At 39.5% G+C, this 14,361-nt stretch overlaps 1 protein-coding gene across 2 annotated transcripts in view; it reads left to right on the top strand.

Annotated features, from left to right (window-relative positions):
* Positions 1 to 14,361, top strand: part of LOC308586515 (BEN domain-containing protein 5-like) — a 753,040-nt gene that overhangs the window by 255,001 nt on the left and 483,678 nt on the right. For both annotated transcript variants that reach the window (XM_081193192.1, XM_081193196.1), the window contains exon 5: positions 2,663 to 2,879. In XM_081193192.1, the coding sequence (XP_081049318.1) occupies positions 2,663 to 2,879 (217 nt within the window). The remainder of the gene's footprint in view (positions 1 to 2,662; positions 2,880 to 14,361) is intronic.

Here is a 14,361-nt window from a genome sequence, read left to right as displayed (position 1 = left end):
GGCGTAGAACAAAAAGAGGGAAAGACTAAACAATGGTATGTCTAGGACACAGAGGTTAATGCAAGAACTGAGCAATGTCTTTTTCTTATCAAAACCCCCGATTGGCCATATCTAGCACCTTGTCTCTTGTGCTCCTCTGTCTCTCTCCCTTCCTCCCTTTTTAATTCCCAGATAAAATCTAATCTGATTAGGCTCCTGTATGTAAAGATGTTTTGTTGGTATTGAAACACTCAGTCTCCTTTTCCCTTTGACTTGGGAACAGATTAGCACTGACGAAGTGTTAAAAGTGATAAGAATAGATTAACAGCCCCATGAGTCCCATTACAATTATATTTAGGGGGGACATGCTTTGTATTAAGAGTTTGAACCTTTTCTGAGACTTTGGGTTTTTATCGCTCAAGTAAGGGTAGGTTTTCCTCCAGTGAAAGGCACTGGGTTGTGAAACTGACTTATGACTTGTCCTAAATTATAAGTTTCACTATAATATCCAAGCATATAGATAAATAATTTTTGTTAAAACTGTTGACACCCAGATGTTTGACTTCTTCGGACCAGAATGGAAGACAGCAATAACACCAAAGCATGATTGCAGAAACACACAAGCATGTTAGATTAAGAGATTAAAAATAAAATAAAATAGAAGCAACCTGTGCTGTGTGCCATCTGAACTAGTAGCAAACTAGTATCAAACAAATCTCAAGTAGGTTTTCCTAGCATTATGAATTGTTTCATTATAATGAATGCAGCTTCTCCTGTTGCCAACGTAGAAACAAAGGTTCTGCACTTGCCAATGCACTGTTTGAATTTGCATTGCATTTTGAGGTCTGGGGGCTTCAGTTTATTTACTCACAACCGTATAATCTGTTTGATCTTATATACAGTGGGAGATACCTGATAGCATACCAGAGTAATGTTGGATGATAGAAATATGTTAAGATATTTCAGGAAGCTATTTGCTTAGCTAGTTGTATTCTAAACCACTGAGCCTCTTGGGCTTGTTGATTGGAAGGTCAGCAGTTTGAATTCGTGCAACTCCTGTTGCTCTGTCCCAGCTTCTGCCAACCTAGCAATTCAAAAGCACACCAGTGCAAGTAGATAAATAGGTACTTCTGTGGCAGGAAGGTAAACGGCGTTACCGTGCACTCTGGCACTCATCACGGTGTCCTGTTGCGCCAGAAGTGGTTTAGTCACACGACCCAGAAAGCTGTCTGTAGACAAACGCTGGCTCCCTCGGCTGAAGCGAGATGAGCGCCACAGCCCCATAGTTGCCTTTGATTGGACGTAACTGTCCAGGGGTCATTTACCTTAACCTATTCCCCCACCTTCACTGCTATTTATATCAGATTGAAAACTATAACCCTCTGCCCTTTTGTCTTTGCGGTCTGCAAGAAATAATAGTAGTAGTAGTTTGTGGCTGGTTAACATCAGGATCTTTAGTCAGCACAATGTAAATAAAACAAAGAACAACAATCAAGAGTGGTCCCCTTTATTCACTGGAGTTTAAGAGCCAAAGCAATACAAAGGACAAATAATTTTTATGTCATCTCTAATTAACTGCATCACTGAGTCTTCATTGTAATTTGCCAGGAAGATGTCCGTTTTCTTTGCATACTCCTTAACAGCCGCTAATTGGAAAGACTCTTCTATCATGAGAACTTTCTGTCCTCCGTTTCATATTAGCAATGAAAGGCCAAAACTGATCCTCTCCAGTTGTCTCATTTCTCAGAACTATTACCGTAGGTTACATTACTACTGCTATGTCTGTAAATCATATTACGTTTTCTTCGCCATCATTGCCTGACGGTAGCTGACTTCTGCTACAAGCATTAGATGGGACCTGTTTATGATATTCCTTAATTGAATAAGCTACTGTCTGTGGGATGATAGTATGCTTTTGCCAAATAGAACTGGAAAATTTGTTGTATTTAATTGCAAGACCCTTGTGGAGTCTGTCCAGGCAGATAAAGGTGTACAGCCAGTACCCACAGCCTGCCTGCCTAGGGAATGGTCTTTTACTCACCCTTCCAAGATTGCTACATAATCATATTGAATTATTGTGCTAGTGCATAGATGCTGCACAGAACAAGGTTCTCTCGTTCAAATTAAATAAGAAATCTACTGTGTTTTTCCCCTCTTACTTCCAGAGCCGACACCTGCATTGCCTTATGATGTGGTTTTATTTTATTTATTCTAACTATTAAGATTTTTCATATAATATTGACAATAAATGCAAAAAAACCAAGAAGGAACAGCAACAATATAGAAGGAAAGGCTTCAGCCCTATAGCCACTTGACTTAATACCCCACTGAAGACCCCACTGAACTTAATAGGTCTGTCTTCTGAGTAGACATACCTAGGATTGTGACGTATGGTAAAGCAGAGGTGAAGTTTTTCAAAGAACTAGAGTGATCCAGATCTCAGTTGTCAGAGTTTTAACTTCCTTCTACATTAAGCTTGGAAGGTGGTGGATGATTACGTGGAAAATGGAGGTGGATTATCTACATACAAAACCTGACTCAGATTTATTCCTCTGCAGTCAGAGCCATAGAGCCATTATGTCAGGGAAGAGAGACTCCCCATTCTCCATATATGTACAACTTCACTGTTGCATTTAATTTAGCCAATGGGATTTTGATTATGGCATTTGTCTTTATCTTTTAGGCAAAGGCTGCCACCCAAAAATGTGTATTATTATCGCTGCCCTGATCACAGGAAGAACTACGTTATGTCATTTGCTTTCTGCTTTGATCGAGAGGATGACATATACCAGTTCGCTTACTGCTACCCGTACACTTACACGCGGCTTCAGCATTATCTTGATAATTTACAGAAGAGAAGCATGGACTACTACTGCAGAGAACTTCTGGGACTTAGTGTGGTGAGTAATAAATGCATTTGCTGCTCATAATATTTCCTTGTCAATCCCTGGACCATAATGGCAATACAGTAGCATTCATCATCTAAGGTGATGTACCCACACATGTATTTGTTTTGTTGCAATCAAGGACACAACAGAGCTTAGCTGCACTGTGAAATATAGGCAAATGCAGGTTCACATAAAGCATTATGATTGTGACATGGAGAAATTGCCACATAGTTTGAATTTCCCTCCAAAGATATTAAAAGAAAAATGTAAACAAGAAGAAAAACATTCTGGCATGAATTTTATTGCTAACACCTTTACTCTCCCATCCTCTCCCTCCACATTCACCATGATTCTGTTCCCAAAGTAATGTGTTTCTCCAAAATGGGATGTTACTTTGTGTGGGCATATGTAAAACATGCCCATGTTGTGTCCAGCATTTATACTTCCTGTTGCAACTACCACTGTTGTTAACAACAAAACTATTTAGGCTTGCCTCTGCTTAGTTTTGCCAGAGCTAGCTACATAATTCTAGTATCAAAAAGTATGGCCTGCATTACTACTGGTGGCCACCAAGATGAGGCACTGATCTGTACCAAGACTGGTTAGGGCCAACCAATGAGGTGCAGAGGACTCTGGAAGTATGGTATTACAACTGAACCGTCAAGTCAAAGGGAGGGAGCCCATTGATGATATTTCACTCAGGTTCCCATGAAACCTGAAGTTGGGTCTGAATAAGGAAAATCCCAGGCATACATATGGATGTGTACATTACCCCTCATGAATCCTGTCCAGTCTGTTCCTTTTCCATGTCAAAATGGTACTTCTCTTACTATAAAGTAATGCAGGACTTGTATTAGGTAGGATTGGTTGAGTTGAAGATCATCATTGTCCAAAAGGTGTAAATGCTATAAAGGGTCCTTTTATAAATTCTAGAGTTTATACTACAAGTTTATCAGCTGCTTCCTTGATTAATAAAAAAGTGCAAAAAGTAGAATATAGTTTCAAGTTTATCAGAGTGGAAACTTAAACAAAGATAAATTCAGAAAGAATAAAACTGTTGGAGCATTCTATTCTATGCTTCCCTACATGAGAATCAAAAATTAAAAGGGGGAGGGAAGGAGAGGGCAAATTACATAAAAGGAAAATGAAGTTGTTATTGTGATACTGACAATGTTTAAATGCCCATCTTGGAGGATGCATATATCTGTAGTCTAGTCTTGTCTTTTCTTTCTTGATTGAGCACAAACATTGGCATAATGTTCAAAACAATCATGAAACTCCTTATAATGGAGGCACAAAGATTTAATTTTTTTCTCTTTCCACATAGCTACATATGTTGAAATAATGGCTTTAGAGTACATTGGGTCCTACCCAATTATTTGTGATATAGCTACAATGCAAAAATAGCTTGTGTTCAAAATATGGTATAAGCATTTACTAAGTTATCATTCTAAATATTGACTTTGAGTCAGATATGTTTAAGCTGATGCAGTGGGCTTCTGCTAGGCTAGTGGATTTTTTTTTTAAAAAAACAAAACTTTTTTTCTTCAAGCAGGTTCCCCCCCCCCCCCCACCATCATATCGCAAACATCTTTTTAAGCTTGCTTTTCCTTAGCAGTTGGCCATATGGCATTGTGGAGTGGGGAGTTATATGGTAGATTTTTAATTGTGGACTTATAGAGCTAATTTCACGGTTCTTTGGGTTATGGTCATTATAGCTTGGTTTTTCTGTAACAGGCATATTGAGTGATGGAGAATTAGCAACAGAGCTACTCCATTTTTTATCACAAAAAAACCAACATCTACTACTGCACAACTGTTGAACCTTGCTCTCTTCAAAGCTTGGCAAATAATGTAGTACTTTTTAAATAATCCTAGCTTTTCTTCATGTGACATTTTCCTAGAAAGCTTGAAAATGTGAGTTAAAGATTTTACAGTGTTTGTTGCTCATGCTCAGTTTTAAGAGGCTGAGAAAAGGTGAGCTCCCCACCCACTCCCTTGGTTATCTTGAACAACTCAAATTATCAGTGTTTGAGAGAGTTCATTGAAAGCAGATGCTTTCTGTTGGGTAATAGATTAAAGTTGCAGCATATAAAGGAGACAGAATAAGGTTATTATACCCAGAGATTGGTGAGTCACTCATCATACTGCATTAATATTTTGACACTAATCACATTTATACTTTTTCTCCTCTGAAAACTTCCACAATTAAATCCATAAATGCTTCCTGAAATTCTTTGAAAATTAAAACTGGAACAGCAGTACAGGACATGCAATTTCCATTAGATTACCAAAGTTCACAGTGGTTGTAGAGGCAAATGGCACATGTTCTTTTTGCTAGCATGAAGATAAGCAGATCTGATTCTACTTTTTATATCTGAGAGCTTTTGAGCATTAAAATTCTGTGAAATGATCTCAAGAATATGCAATCCTACAAGCTTGGTACCATGGCAGATACCCATTTGGTACCATTTCTACTGACATGATTGTTCTGCCTTAGAGTGGTTGGTTTTTTTAAAAAGAAAAAAAATCAGCCAGGTAATTAGTGGCAAATCAGTTATTATAGCTTTGGCATAGTATTATAACTATGCCAAATGATTTATTTTTTTAAACAATATTTATATAGAGCTTGGTTGTAAAAACAAACAAATCTCCAAGGGGTTTACAAAAATATAAAATAAAACTTTTTAAAATTATCGATAAAACAGTTAAAAACAGGTGTTTAAAAACATTCGAAATACTATTAAAATCAACAGTAGCTTAAAAAGAGATAAAATACACATAACTTCTACATTTCTGAATAGGCTTGCCTTAAAAAACAACAATGTATTAAGCAGGCTCTGAAAAGAATACGGAGTATAGCAAATCATAATCTCACAGCAATCAAAATACTGTCCTCTCCTATGCAGTGATTGCACTGAAATTTTATCCTCAGTCATTTGGGGGCTACTTAATTTCAGAAAGATGCAACATTAAAGTTGCTTCAGAAACAGAAATATGTGAATAGCTAAGCAAAATAGAAGCAGCATGTCATTCTTTATGTTGCAGTCTACTGTATAGTCATGAAAACATGATGCATTTATAAATTCTTCTGTTGGGTCCTTTCCGGGAGTTTCCAGTAGTTCAGATGACGTTTTCAAATACAGTAATGGGCAATAATAGTTTTCTAGGGGTATTAATGGTGAGAAGGAAGCCAACTACAAGTTATTGACAGATCCATTTCAGTTTTTTGATTCAGAGATTATCTACCTGTTGCTTAATTCTGCTGTAAGACTAGATGGCCTTTTAAATTTAAATGAAAGGTGAGGAACCTTAGGACTTCCAGATATTGTTGGGTAACAACTCCCATCATCCCTGAGCACTGGTTTTGCTGGCGGTGACTAAAGGGAGTTGTAGTCCAATATCTGGATGGTCACATTTTCCCCATCCTGCTTTTAAATCCTTCCACCATACGGTTTTGTGATTGCTAAATACATAAGTGATTACTGTTAATTAATTCTTGTACTGTGCATAGAGACATGGACATAAGATTGCTCTGTCCATTGAAGCACCTCAGTCGGTAGAGCATGAGACTCTTAATGTCAGGGTCATGGTTCAAACCCCATGTTGGGCAAAAGATTCCTGCATTGCAGGGGGTTGGACTAGATGACCCTTGTGGTCCCTTCCAACTTTATAGTTCTATGAAACAGCTATGAAATATAGAAACACATACATCTGTATGCACTACAACATCATTGGAGCTCTGGCTTTGGGCAGACTTTCTTCTTCTTCTTCTTCTTCTTCTTCTTCTTCTTCTTCTTCTTCTTCTTCTTCTTCTTCTTCATAAACTCTTCACCATAAGGTTCCAGGGCAACTTACAACATTAAAGCACAATATTAAAAACAGTTCAAAACAGCTTAAAATAATAAAAAATAAATATCCCCTTATCCTATTTTTTTAAAAAAAATGAAAATATGTTTTATAAGAATTAGGGGAATGGAATTTTATTTGATTTTACCCTATGCAGGGTAAAGAACTATCAAAGCATATATTGGGAATGTTGACCTATCTGGTGATCTCTACCTATGTTTTTCTTTAGTCAGAAAAATGGGAGAGTTACTAAATGTTCAAGTAGAGTCTAGCATGCTTTCATTATCCCAATAAATAAAAAAAATTTGGGTGATCAAAGGTGTAACAAAATTACAAGAATTGTGTCATGTTTCTTCAAGTGATTGTTTTATGCCAAATGATCACAGAATGAAGTCTGTTTAGTGACTTCTCCTTTCCCCCCAGTAGGTTTTGTTGTACAGAGATCAGAGTGAAGAAATTGTATACAGTGGAACCTCGTGTTATATACCATCCTCCTTGCAAACGCTGCAGGTTACGAGCTCCGCTAACCCGGAAGTAGATGCAGGGACGCGGACTTATAAAAAATATTGGGGGGGCCCGGGACAGCTCATGAATAATAAATAAGCTCATGAATATGCAAATAAAGTGGCGCCGCCTCCTCGTGAGCGAATAGGGGAGAGCGTGCTGGGCCTATTAATCAGCTCCGAAGGAAATTGGGTGGAGCTTTTGCTTGGGAGGGAGGGCAGGAGGCATGCAGCCCGACCCTGTGCATTTTGGGCTGGGGGAGGGGCGGCGATGGAGCTCTGCTGGAGGGGCGCCGGAGATTATTGGGGGGGCGGAGCCCCCCCAAACAAATTTTTGAGGGGGCTCGGGCCCCCTCAAGCCCCATGGAGTCGGCGCCTATGAGTAGATGCGAACTTTGCCCGGGATGCGAGCGGAAGTTGAGCGCCGGCAGTGCAGCAGCAGCAGGAGGCGCCATTAGCGAAAGCGCACCTCATGTTACAAGCGGTTTCGGCTTAAGAATGGACCTCCGGAACGAATTAAGTTCGTAACCGGAGGTACCACTGTATTGCTAATGCCCCCAAAGCACTTCCAGGTTCGTCACCACTAACTCCTGGTGCTCTGCAAACATCATCAAAGTGGCTATAAAGAAATAATATGGCCACAGTCTGTCATTCACAAAACCTTGGGTTATTTTATATATGAAAATCACTCCTCTAGGGATTTTTCTGTGTTTGATTGGCTACAGTATATATATAAAAAGTCCTTCAGTCACAATTTATGGTTCGTTTAGAAACACAGGTTGGTTGGTTTGTTTTTTTAAAAATAAAATTATCAGTAAAGTTTGCAGGTCATCCCTGCCCCCTCCCTCAAATTCACACTTTCCCTGTTCTGAACTCATTGAAAAAAACATGGAACTGGGTGAAGTTTCAGGGAAGTTTGAACTTAATGGCTCTGCTGGGATGAGAAAGCAGAATCAACTGCAGATTGTTATAACCCATTTTATGGCAGGAAAACCTGCTGGAGGGAATAATGATCAATGGACTGTGTGTTATGCTGTTTACTGTCAATCTATACAAGCCTATTTTGTATAAGCCTATTAAAAGAACCGGCTGTGGTGCTGTTTCTATATTAGTATAAGATAGTTAACTACATCTTTCTTTCGCTTACTATTTGCTTGACTGTACTCAAGGACAGACAAATGATGCACGGTTGGTAAAGAAAAGAATGAGCAACAGATGCAGTGTCCTAGAATGCCATGAAACCATCTAAACTGCACCTTTCAGGAATTTGATATCCATGTTTTTCTCTTGAATATTGAGCAATAATTTGTTGACTATCAGATTGGAAAGAAAGGTTAAATCAAAATTTCAGAAGTAATGGGCATTGCAAAATGTTGCTAATTCAGATTATTTTGATCTATTTTTCCTCCTTGGAAATATTGAACTGTTATAGTCTGTGGGATTGTGATATTCTGGAACGAGGAACCATTATCTAAACTATCACTACAGGACTCCTGACACGCTAGAACTGTAGCAAACAAGTTCACCTTTGATTTGCCAGATGTCCTCTATTTGTGAGGTGCATTTGGGAATGGATTATAGAATTTGGACTAATGATGCTGGTGGAGAAGGTTTGATGTGGGAACTTGAAGTATGAAAAGTCTTACTCCAGTATGAGTGAGTTCAGGCCCTCCAGAATTTTGGTTTGGGCTTGATTCTTTTCATGGTTCACATTCCCCAGCCATCACTGCCTGCAACTCAGCTATCCCTCTCTGGTTTCCTTTCCCCAAACTTACTTGGAAAACACTCCCTAGCAAGGGCAGTGGCAACAGCAAACTCTCCCCTCCTGTCAATCTTTCTCCATCTATGAAAGCACAACTGGATTCAGGAGCCATAGAGAACTATGTTTCTCAGTCTGGGAAGCTGTTCTTGCATCTTTCTGCTAGGTATCCTGGCAGAATGAGATACAAAAGAGGAGAGAAAGTTGCTGGTGTTCTTGCCACTCTCCCTTTGCCAAGTGAGTTCATAAAAATGAAAGGGGAATTTGTAGGGTCTCGGTGTTCATGGGGTGGGGTGATCGTGGAGGGTTAGTACAAGGCTCATCCACATGCTTTTGCAAGCTCTTTGAAAAGCCTTTGAGAGCCAGTGTGGTGTAGTGGATAAGAGCGGTAGTCTTGTAATCTGGGGAACCGGGTTCGCGTCTCTGCTCCTCCATATGCAGCTGCTGGGTGACCTTGGGCTAGTCACACTTCTCTGAAGTCTCTCAGCCCCACTCACCTCACAGAGTGTTTGTTGTGGGGGAGGATGGGAAAGGAGAATGTTAGCCGCTTTGAGACTCCTTTGGGTAGTGATAAAGTGGGATATCAAATCCAAACTCTTCTTCTTCTTTGTGTGGGGTTTCAGTTCTTCAGAAAAAGCTAATCCACTGAAGTGAGTCCAGGAAAAGTTTGCCCATCAGCGAGCAGTAATCCATGTCCCAGTGCATATACTTGTATGCGAGTTGTGTTTTCTTCTAAAGGATTGCAGGGTAGATTTACCAAAAACCTGAAGGAGATGCTTGTTTGTTCAGCTTGGTACTAATCTTATTAGTAAAGAAGGCCACCTCCAGTGAAATCTGTGATCTTAACTCTATCTTTCACTCTTCAAAATATTAGGGAGATGATTCTTTTGGGTAGTGACTGAGAGACTGAAAGACTACCTGGTTACATTTGGTGTTAAAAGTTCTATGTGACCTGAATAATTTCTGTGTAGAAGGCAAGTTAATAAGAGCTAAAGACCTGGTGGTTTAGAAGTGAGAGGAGTATCTCTGAGTGTAGCACAGTCTGGTTTCAGGTTAGGTGCAGCCTTGAAATATCAGAACAGCATATGATCTGTTAAATTGAATGGAACTCCACTGCCTTCCACGTGTCCTTTAATGATTATGCTTCCATTTTAAGGAGCAGTCTTGCCAACCCTAAATATTTAAAACAAATCACTGACTCCATGTTTCCATTATACCAATGTTACCCTTGCAGCAGTCACTCTCATCCTGAAAACTAGAAATCTTTTTTATTTGTAAGAAAAATATGATTCTCAGGCTTTTGTTAGCTGATGATTGAGATAAAATAGCCCCCCAAAGCAAGGCGCGAGATACATTTTACAAGAGAAAGATAGTACAAATGGAATTTTATTAGAGCATTTTTTCTTACTTTAAGAAAGTATGTTTTTTATTTCTTATACATTTCTCAGGTTCACATTTTACAAAGTGCTTAATAAAATGTTATTTGCTTTATAATATTCTAAAGGTTGTTTTATAGCTTATAAATTTCTACTTGACCTCAATTTCCTGTATGTAAGTAGATTATACTACTGCCTTAATATACATCATGCAGTTTTAAAAGGAAATCTGTTTCAGCTACAGTTCCACATAGCTGAGGATGACATTTAAATATTAATCAGCTTTGTTTATAACAGTACAAGCTGTATAGCTTTACAGTATACAAACTATTATTTTTTATAATTTTAAAAATGATAGAATCTTTTATTTGGTGTCCAGAAAGTATCTGATAAACATTCATAACCTCAGAGCTAAACAAGTTTCAGGTTTGTGTTGAATGTAAATAGCAACTGTGGGGGATTGGGGCTAGCAGTATTGGAACCATGGAGATGGGAGAGAGGGTTAACCATTTCCTTACCTGCTATGGTCCCAATGAAAATCAGGCCCATTAGCACTAATGGGGGTATCACTCTTAATGCAAATAGTAGCTCTGCTAGAGGATTTTATCAGAACCACAGCTGGGGATAAGAGTTAAATTCTTCTACCCCCTTGCATGGTGTGATATTGTGTGATAGTCCTTTAAGAAACACGCAGCTCCTGTGTTAATAGCAGGTCTAGCTGTCCTTGGGTGAGTTCCAGCAATCGTCTGCCACACTGACCTGTCCAGGGTCCTGTGCCTTGTCTTGCTTTCCGTGATCTGTTATAGCCTACCTATGTCTGCTCATCCAGTAAGGGTGACTGCTTCAACCTGACCACCAGGACATGGTTGGCGCTGTGGTCTAAACCATAGAGCCTAGGGCTTGCCACTCAGAAGGTCGGCGGTTCGAATCCCCGCGACAGGGTGAGCTCCTGTTGTTCAGTCCCAGCTCCTGCCCACTTAGCAGTTCAAAAGCACATCAAAGTGCAAATAGATAAATATTTATCGCTCCGGCGGGAAGGTAAACAACGTTTCTGTGTGCTGCTCTGGTTCGCCAGAAGCAGCTTAGTCATGCTGGTCACATGACCCAGAAGCTGTCTGTGGACAAACGCCGGCTCCCTCGGCCTATAGAGTGAGATGAGTGCCTCAACCCCAAAGTCATCCGCGACTGGACCTAACAGTCAGGGGTACCTTTACCTTTATGTCTGCTCATCCAATAAGGGTGACTGCTTCAACCTGATCACCAGGAGCTTAGTTGAGACAGAACACCTGAGCAGTAGTGGGAGAAGAGTAGCTACAAATCTTTCAGTGTGCTGATTGTTTATAAGCTATGTAGAAAATATAGAAAATTGTTGATTCTACTAGCTTTTTAAAAAATTCAATGCCAGAAAAGTAGAGAAGTTGAAAGTTTATTTTAAATTAATATGTATAGTAGATAATGATATGTAGGTGAACTCAAAAAGTCCATTGTGGGCAGAGAGAAACAGACAGTGATGCAATTAGGTCACACAGAAACAGGCCAGATTTCAAAGGTTGCTGCCAGACGAAGGACACAAACCTTTCGGTCTGATTCAAGAACAATATTTCTCACTGTGCAATCAGCGTGGATTTGAGTTTTGGCATGTCTGACCAGTGCTTCAACATGTGTCTGATCATGACTTATAGCACTTCTATGCATGTTTAGTCAGAAGTAAGCCTCACTAAGTCCCACAGGACTTACTAAATAGTGCGTTTAGGATTATAGCCATAGGGTTGGATCCAAAGGTACCCTGATGTTTACTGCTGAGGATCTCACTAATGGAAAGGGGGAGGCATCTCCCCCCCCCCAAATTCTCAATTTCAGACCAGCCCCCGACTTGAATGGGTCCATGTTCATCTCAACTAGGTAGGCAAATTACTACATTTTTGCCTTGCCCCTGCCCAGTTAGGCTGCAAATTCATAACTTGTCCAAGGATTAAGCACACTACACCACACTTGACTCATTCCCATTGAACTGACACTTAAAGGAATTTATTCTCACATTCATGAAAGTGCAGAAAGAATTCCCTCAATATGAGTTACACAAATGCAGCAATTAGAAGACATCCATTTGTATCAACAGACTTGTGTAAGTCTTCATTCAATATAATATCCCACAGTGAAACGCCTTCAATGGCCTCTTTTTCCCGTTTTGCAATTTCAAGATCCTGGAATGATTAACTGGATAAGGACTAAATATTTAATGTGTGGAGTTACGTTAACTGGGTCTTTGATCTGAACCTTCTCAAAAGCATCTTAAAAGCTCTTCAAAAACTAGTTTGTATTTCATTATAGTCACCTAAAATGGATCTGTTTTATGAAAGCATCCTGTCAGAAAGCAAAGATCTATGATTAAAACCTATAGCCTTTTGACCAGAGTGTCTCAATTGGTCAACCACAGTGGGTGGGCAGTGGGAAATTCCTCTGCATTGCTTCTGATATCCTCTCCAACGTATTCTGGTCCCACATCCTTTTCCCTACAAAGAAGCCCACAAACAGGAAATGAGGGCAAGTAGCCTTCTGCCACTGTTGATCCTCATTGACTGATATTCAGATGCAGGCTGCCTTGAGGTAGCGTGTATGCACCACGACTAGTGCCTACTAACAGTTTTATCCACTATGATTTAGTCTAATATCCTTTTAAAGCCATCTAAGTTGGTGGCCATTGCTACATATTGTGGTGGTAAGTTTCATAGTTTTAACCATGTACTTCTATTTCTTTGTCCTGAAACCCCCACCATTCAGCTTCTCTTGTTATGAAAGGGGGCAAAAATGTTGCACTTTCCCGTTTTTCCACACTGTGTAATTTTATACACCTCTGCAATGCATGCATTTTCTTTTCATAAAACAAATAATGTTTCTAGCCAGGTCTTTGTGTGATTAAATAATCTGTATGACCTTTTATGGGGTGGCAGCGGCTTGTTTGTTTGGTTATGTATTTTGTGGTCTCATTTTGTATTTTTATGTTGTGAACTGCCCTGTGATCTTTGGATGAAGGGTGGTATAAAAGTAAAGTAAAATCTGTAGCTAAGCATTATAATATTAGTAGGGTTTAGAAAACAAAACAAAACAAAACTTTCCTAGCTTGAAATTCCTACCATGAAATTCACCTTTTTCACAGCTGCCACACGTGAGTTCATGGATCATAAAATCGGTCAATTTGTACCAGAATTCACAAAAATTAACCCCCTCAATTTCCTTATCACGTGTCTACATATAGACAAAGCATCTCCTCTCAATTTGCAGGAAATGGGTTAGGAAGGGTGGAATCTGACTTGAGTTAAAAATGCAGACTAATCACTCTAAAGGCGGGGGGGGGGGGGAGAGAAAAGCATTATAGTGGGTGCTAAGAAATTGTTCCTTCGGCTCCAAGGTTGTCCTCAGGCTCTCAGACTCTGCTGGCCATATATATACCGCAGGAGAAAAATGGAACTCATCCCTCAAATGTGACTTCCTGTGCAGTAGCGTGGGTCTCTGTTAAATTAGGAGCCCACTGGAATCTGCCTTCATATAATAATAGCTCAGTCTGATGGCATTTAGAAATCAACAATCACCAATCTGGAACGAAAAAGAAAATGACTTAGTTTGAATGTGTACATATAAGAGTGGTGTCTGTGTGTGTGTGTGTGTGTGTGTGTGTGTGTGAGAGAGAGAGAGAGAGAGAGAGAGAGAGAGATCTTCCATGGTATTAGTGAGAGAAATATGACTAAACTCTCATGCGGTACTTTGGAAATGTATCTCCCAGTTCTGAAAGGGAATTCTCTTCTTTCAGTGCTTAGCTTGTGTCAAGAGCCGTTTGCATATAAAAGGGCTTGGGGATGGAATCTAGTTATATAAAGCAAGACTTCTTTGTGTGGAGTCCTTTTGTAGTACCAACATTAAAAGGCTTTTTATAAATAAAAGTGGAATATAATTATAAATGCCCTTCTAGGGGAAAATCCTTGATTACCTTTGAATTTTTCTGCCCTTTG

Source organism: Podarcis bocagei, assembly GCF_964188305.1.
Source record: "Podarcis bocagei genome assembly, chromosome: 5".
Lineage (NCBI taxonomy): Eukaryota > Metazoa > Chordata > Lepidosauria > Squamata > Lacertidae > Podarcis > Podarcis bocagei.
Note: the sequence above shows the minus strand (reverse complement) of the source record. Positions and strands in the feature narration are given on the sequence as shown.